Consider the following 7,482-nt stretch of genomic DNA (forward strand, 5'->3'; position numbering starts at 1 on the left):
TCTGGTCAAGCTAAAAGGACAAGCCAACAATTCTGGTTCTTATAAATGTCTGCTCTGAGAGAAAAGGATAAGTTTCATTATAACGATTTCTAAGTATAAAGTTTTTAATTTGTTTTTTTTTTTTTTTTTGAGACAAAGTCTCAAACTGTCACCCTGGGTAGAGTGCTTTGGCAACACAGCTCACAGCAACCTCAAACTCTTGGGCTTGAGCAATTCTCTTGCCTCAGCCTCCCAAGTAGCTGAGACTACAGGCACCTGCCACAACACCCGGCTGTTTTTTGGTTGCAGTTGTTATTGTTGTTTAGCAGGTCCCGGCCGGGCTTGAACCTGACAGCCTCAGTGTATGTGGCCGGTGCCTTACTCACTGAGCTACGGGCGCGGAGCCACTTTTTAAATTTTTAATTTTGAAAGAGAATTAAATACTGAAGAATTCACCCAACTTCTCTGATGGAACAAAATTAATTACTTTTGTCTTGACTTTTTAGGCAGAATCTTCTTAATGATAAATAATCACAACTTATTCTCTAGGTACTCCATCTGAAAATGAAAATTATAATTCTTCTTGGACTCCTGGGAGCCACACTGTCAGCCCCAGTAAGTGATTTCATAGCATCGCTGCTTCCGTTGTGCAACAATCCCGTATTTCACCATTTCTTCTTTCTTCTATTTTGTTTTCAGCTTGTCCCACAGAATCTTTTGTCCACAAGCAACAGCAATGAGGTCAGTTTGAATAATTGAAACATTATCTTCCTTTTTAAAAAAATTATAACTCGGTAGGAAGAGACAGAAGCCTCCACGGAACTCCTGAGCCCCCGTTGACTAGCTGGCACGCACAGCAGAGCACGCGTCCTGTGTTCAAGCTTGCCGCGCACACCAGGTTATGTCTGAGTGTCAGTCTACCTCCCCTGCTTGATTGTAAATTATTTAAAGGTGGAAATAATATCGTCTCTGTATTTTTGTTCTAATAGCATCTGATCGAAGTGTATACAGGTGTTTAAAAGCATGATATAACTATCTAAACCTCCCAAACCGGCAAAGTTGAGCAGCCCCACCCAGAAGGGAGGTTGTTAAATCCCAACCTTGCTTTAAATTCTGACTTCTAATCACTGTGATTCAATGCAAGCTTGGTGAGCAAATGTCTCACTTCTGACAAGAAACCCGTGCCCAGCTCTGACTTGTCCTATGTTTGTAGCAAACGTTATTCTCAATGATTGTAGCATGGTAATAATCTCATCTTCCTATTGTGTTATCTCAATGATTGTAGCGTGTGTAGTAATCTCATCTCCCTATTGTGTTATTCTCAGTGATTGTAGTGTGTGTAGTAATCTCATCTCCCTACTGTGTTATCTCAGTGATTGTAGCGGGTGTAGTAATCTCATCTCCCTACTGTGTTATCTCAGTGATTGTAGCGTGTGTAGTAATCTCATCTCCCTACTGTGTTATCTCAGTGATTGTAGCGGGTGTAGTAATCTCATCTCCCTACTGTGTTATCTCAGTGATTGTAGCGGGTGTAGTAATCTCATCTCCCTACTGTGTTATCTCAGTGATTGTAGCGGGTGTAGTAATCTCATCTCCCTACTGTGTTATCTCAGTGATTGTAGCGGGTGTAGTAATCTCATCTCCCTACTGTGTTATCTCAGTGATTGTAGCGTGTGTAGTAATCTCATCTCCCTACTGTGTTATCTCAGTGATTGTAGCGGGTGTAGTAATCTCATCTCCCTACTGTGTTATCTCAGTGATTGTAGCGGGTGTAGTAATCTCATCTCCCTACTGTGTTATCTCAGTGATTGTAGCGGGTGTAGTAATCTCATCTCCCTACTGTGTTATCTCAGTGATTGTAGCGGGTGTAGTAATCTCATCTCCCTACTGTGTTATCTCAGTGATTGTAGCGGGTGTAGTAATCTCATCTCCCTACTGTGTTATCTCAGTGATTGTAGCGTGTGTAGTAATCTCATCTCCCTACTGTGTTATCTCAGTGATTGTAGTGTGTGTAGTAATCTCATCTCCCTACTGTGTTATCTCAGTGATTGTAGCGGGTGTAGTAATCTCATCTCCCTACTGTGTTATCTCAGTGATTGTAGTGTGTGTAGTAATCTCATCTCCCTACTGTGTTATTCTCAGTGATTGTAGCGGGTGTAGTAATCTCATCTCCCTACTGTGTTATCTCAGTGATTGTAGCGTGTGTAGTAATCTCATCTCCCTACTGTGTTATCTCAGTGATTGTAGTGTGTGTAGTAATCTCATCTCCCTACTGTGTTATCTCAGTGATTGTAGCGTGTGTAGTAATCTCATCTCCCTACTGTGTTATCTCAGTGATTGTAGCGTGTGTAGTAATCTCATCTCCCTACTGTGTTATCTCAGTGATTGTAGTGTGTGTAGTAATCTCATCTCCCTATTGTCTTTCCTTTTCCAGTTACTTCTGAATCTTCCTAAAGCCCAGCTTGTGCCACTGCAGCTTCAGGTACCTCCACCTCCGTAATTTATGGAGCGCGATTTTCCAGCTGCTCTTTTATGATGGTATTTTGCATGAAAACAAAGTGTCTCTTGATTCCATTTCTGCAATCTCCATTTTTTAAGTTACAGATTTGTTCCATATATTCTAACAACCATTCATTGGAAGGTTAAAGTGCAGACTATAATTAGGTTAACATTTGTTTGTTGAGAACTTGGTATATTCCAGGCACTAAATCTCACAGCTATGAGAGAGTAAATTAACCACTTTACACTCAGTCACACCAGCTAACCAGGCGTGTGAAGCCGTCGTGGAGGAGGCCGACCTCGTGCCCCTCCATCAGCCTCACGCTGCCCCGCATGCCTGGAGACAACTGGGAATTTGATTTCTTAGCTGCTGTGGCTTATAGTGAGTCAAAGATGCTGTCTTTTTTATAATGCAACTCTAGAAATAAGAAACTACTTACTCTTTTTTTTTGCAGTTTTTGGTGGGGGCCAGGTTTGAACCTGCCACGTCCTGCATATGGGGCTGGCGCCCTACTCCTTGAGCCACAGGCTCTGCCCAGAAACTACTTACTTTTTATCTCTTTCCTGCTCAAAACTGATTTCAAAGTCTCTTCAGCATAAAAGACAAACGTTTTCTTTCTTCCTCCCGTCTTTCCAGGGCCCATTTGATTCATGGATTCCTCCCTTCTCGGGGGCACTACAGCAGCAGCAACAGGCCCACATTCCAGACCCCTCCCAGTTCTACTTACCATCTCGGGACTGGTTTGCTGGACTGTTCCCAAACCAGATACCTTTCCCCGGACAGCTCAGTTTTGCCCAGGGGGCCCAGGCAGGCCGGCTGGACCCTTCCCAGGCTCCGACACCAGGGCAGCCACAGCAAGGCCCTCACCAGGCAAGTCTGCTGCTTTCTCCCATCCTGAGGTGAGGGCTACACACGGGGTGTAAACCACAGCGAGGAGTCGTCTTTGAAATAGCGCCTTTGAACAAAAACTTTTTCTCATGCTTCTACCACCACTGAAAGTACTTCCTTAGGTTTCCTGATTTCTAACATGAAAAATATAATGTAAATCAGCTCTTCTGGTGCTGATTTGAATGATTTAACTCCTTTAATTTCTGGACACAGCCACAAATTGAAGGCGATAAAACAAATCTGAGACTAGATAATTGCGGAAATTTCATCTTTAAAAAAAGGCAGTGTGCATTAATGATGGTTCATAGAATAGATAACATTTTGTTATGGGAGCCTGATAATACAAATGACAAATTTAAATAATGAGCTCTTGAAAGCAGCTCAGGGATTTTGAATAACCAAGTCTAACTTTCGTGTGTGTTGACAGGTGATGCCCTACATATTCTCCTTCAAAGTGCCTCAAGAACAAGCACAGGTAAGTGGCTGGAGGCCCAGCTCGGGAGGGGCGTCTGCCCACTCTCCAGGGTGCTTTCCTTTATGCTTCTGGCTCTAACTCCCATGGCAGGGTCAGAAACCAGACAGTAACATCACTGTCTACATGACATCCTTGCCAGGCTGGCATCGGTTTGTTGACGTGGGGCTCACTTAGCTTCCTCAGGACAGGCAGCTAAGGAGCTTCTCCAGAACCCCTGAATCCTCAGGGCATGGCCCTGTTGGAAGCACAAGAGCTCATGATGCCCTGGTAACATCTTCTCTGAATCTGAGACATTCTCTTGTGTTAGGAACAATTCAAAAGAAATACCACGGGCTAACTACCCAGTCCTAACTTTCATTTCAGAGGGGGATGCAGAGATGAGAAATACTTGCCCATATCAATGGGAAGTTATGAAATTCTTCTCAAAACATTTTTAGTTCCCTGATTATTTCTCATTTAACTCCATGTTACAATTAAGTGATGGTGATTCCCATTAAGAGAATCTTCAAAAAGTGTATCATTAGGGGGCAGCGCCTGTGGCTCAAAGGAGTAGGGCGCCAGCCCCATATGCCAGAGGTGGTGGGTTCAAACCCAGCCCCAGCCAAAAACTCCAAAAAAGAGGGAAAAAGTGTATCATTATATTACTATGAAAAGCCCCATCAATGTTAAGATAATTAATTTTTAAAATATCCTGGGTTCAAAGAAGCAGGGCTGTAGATAAATGACACTGTTCATCAGCAGAGTATTAACCTTCTTATAAAAAGTTATACCATTTGGCTCTACTATAATTATATAATTTTTTTGCATTTCCACTCCCGTTGCAAAACAAAAGTTACCTCTAGACATTAGCTCATTCTATGAATACGCAGGTGGAGAATTAGATATATGACGAATGGAATTACTTCACTTTAAGGATCAGGAAACTTAGTCTTAATGAGATCAAAATCTCAATCCTACTGCAAGTAAACAATTGAGTTGGAATAGAATTCTCCATCCTTCTATCTCCCCCTCTCACCTCTAACCAGGGGCTCCACTCCCTGGCTTTACATTAGAGTCTCTGGCGGGAATTCTGAGAATTACGTATGCCTGAAGCTAAGCTCTTGCCTAATGGATTAAAACCCATGAACAGATGCTACATGTGGTTCTCTGCTAAAATGTTCAAAGGTGATTTTGATTCTCAGGATTAAGAACCACTGCACAAAATACACTTTTCCTAGAACCACAGCTGTTAAATCTCAGAATACAGAAACAGAATACAAAAATGAGGGCGTGCCATGCTCACTGTCCATAAACACAGAACACGAGTGGAAACCACAGGCTTGTGTGAGGAGAGAAGGTGCAGGTGATTCTGTTACTTGTCTATTTGGGGATTTTTTCCAAATACTTTCAAAGAAGTGTAGATCATTTTGACAAATGGCAATTATTAATGCAACACATTTTTTATCTTTCATTCATTATACCAGAACTTCTAATACCAGGTCCTAAAGAATGATGATTCCCAAAAACACAGGGGAAAAACCTAGACGGGATATTCTTCTTTTAGGTATTTGTGAAATAATTTGTACAGAGAGGTTTCAAGATGTTAGTTTTTTAATTTAAAAATACCTCTTTTACTCAGTTGGATGCATTATTTTCTAAACATCTTTAACCAAGAAGCCTTAAGAACAAATTCCAATTTAAAAAAAATAAAAAAAAAAAAAGAACAAATTCCAGGTGGGCTCCATGCAAACACGCCTGCAGTCCTGGTGACGGGCAGGAGCGGTGGGAGGACGACCTGAGGCCAAGGGTTCAAGGCCACACTGGGCAGCATAGCAGGACTCTGTCTTTAGAAAGGAAAGAACAGAGTCACTTCTGGAGGTCGGCAGGGATGGCTGTGTGCGTTCTTTGTCCATATTTAACCACACAAAGCTGCTAAGATGTGAAATGTCTCTGAGATAGTATTGACGTTGGAAGACCCAGTGCAGCCTGTGCTGATCTAATGGACTGTCTCTTTACAAACAGCTGTCTCCGTATTATCCGGTATACATGTTCCTGCCCTGGGAGCAGCCCCCGCAAGTGGCCGCACAGCCCCCTCCACAGCCGGGGCCACAGCAACAGCAGGAACAGGTGCAGCAGAACATCTGACTCCTACCTGGTGGGCCCCCCTAGAGCAGACAGGAGAGGGCAGAGTCCCGGGGAAAGAGTGCCTGAGCGTATTTCATGCACACACTCAACAGTCTGAATTAGTGCTCTCCCCTGCAAGCCACTGCTGTCCACACACGCACTCATCTTCCGTGGGGTTGTTTACGCCCAGCAGAGGGTGTCAGGGGCAGGGCTTCCGAAGCTGAGTGCCAAGCCTGTTCTGAAATAGCAGGAATTGCTTTACACTTTTTTTAATCTAAAAAGTTAACGTCAGTTAAGGATAGCTAATCTGCTTTGTGGAGTCAAGGAGCCTATTTTTATAGATCACTGAAGGATTTTTTTAATTTTCTATTTTTTTAGGCTATCCCAGGAGGACAGCAGCTAGCCTTTGACCCCCTCCTAGGCACAGCCCCTGAAATGGCTGTGATGGTGAGAGTCTCTACAGAAACAGTGACAACTCACTGATGTTCATTTTAATGCCAACAATTATTGCTTCTTTCTCCTGTTCCTCATGTCAAGATTCAATTCACTGAGGTCATCGGACATTTTTAGTCCTCTGGCCACCTGTGAGAAGCAGGTATCGGGGGCAGCCTTGGTTGCTGGTGTGTGTTCAGAGCCCTCCGTGAGCTCACGGTCTGAACACTGACAAGGAACTCACTACTGATCATAACACTCACTCTGCATTTCAATCCTCTTGCTTTACACTCTTCCCAATTTTGATTTCTGCTTGAACCTATAACAACTTTTCTTTCTCATTCTCTACAGCCAGTAGAAGGAGTGATACCATATTTGCAAAAAGAAGTCATGAACTTCAGGCAGGACAATGTGGGAGTTTTCATGCCTCCGACTTCACCAAAACCCAGCACCACTAAGCTTTCCATTTCCTCTGTAAACCCAACTATTACCCCAGGGTTCCTGGAAGAGAAGGTAGGGTGATCAAAAATTCATTTTATGTTCAATGTATGGAATACATTGAAATTGTTGTCTAGGGGGAAATGTAGAGATAAAATTAATGCTTAATTTTTAGGACTTAAGTCATGGACATGATAAAACAACTACTAATATGGTACAATATATGGTCTTAATCCTGAAAAGAGGCCAACAGTTGTCTTTGATAATCGAGCAGAATGCAATTTAATTTTAATTTAATCATGACTTCTTGTGAATGTCCTTTTCTCATTAGGCCAAGACTGACAAACTGGAAGAACCATAGGATGCCCTGGTCGCTGTGCTCTGGTAGGTCCCCACCAGAAGTCTCGAGTCAGGTGCTCTGACAAAGCCTGAATCAAAAGACAAGGGAAAAGTCGTCACAGGAACCAAAGGAGCGTTCTTACCAAATAACTATGAAAATCAAGTCAGTGCTTATATGCCTAGAAAATTAATAACTATGAGACTTTAACAATTTTTATAATTAAAGTGAAGTTTTGGGAATCATGTCTGCCTGTACCACAGCTCCGTCTAAGCTCTGACATGGGAGCACTACACATAGTAGGTCCATCAGGGAGAGACACCCCAGACG

At 42.8% G+C, this 7,482-nt stretch overlaps 1 protein-coding gene across 1 annotated transcript; it reads left to right on the forward strand.

Annotated features, from left to right (window-relative positions):
* The first annotated feature begins 543 nt into the window (after window positions 1–543).
* Window positions 544–7,230, forward strand: ODAM (odontogenic, ameloblast associated). Its single transcript, XM_053595614.1, has 8 exons — window positions 544–594; window positions 679–720; window positions 2,414–2,461; window positions 3,116–3,349; window positions 3,795–3,842; window positions 5,844–5,948; window positions 6,324–6,392; window positions 6,729–7,230. Exons 1-8 carry the CDS (start codon window positions 544–546, stop codon window positions 6,897–6,899), a joined length of 768 nt encoding a protein of 255 aa, XP_053451589.1. The 3' UTR covers window positions 6,900–7,230.
* The last annotated feature ends 252 nt before the right edge of the window (window positions 7,231–7,482 follow it).

Source organism: Nycticebus coucang, chromosome 1 (genome assembly GCF_027406575.1).
Source record: "Nycticebus coucang isolate mNycCou1 chromosome 1, mNycCou1.pri, whole genome shotgun sequence".
NCBI classification, from domain to species: Eukaryota; Metazoa; Chordata; class Mammalia; order Primates; family Lorisidae; genus Nycticebus; species Nycticebus coucang.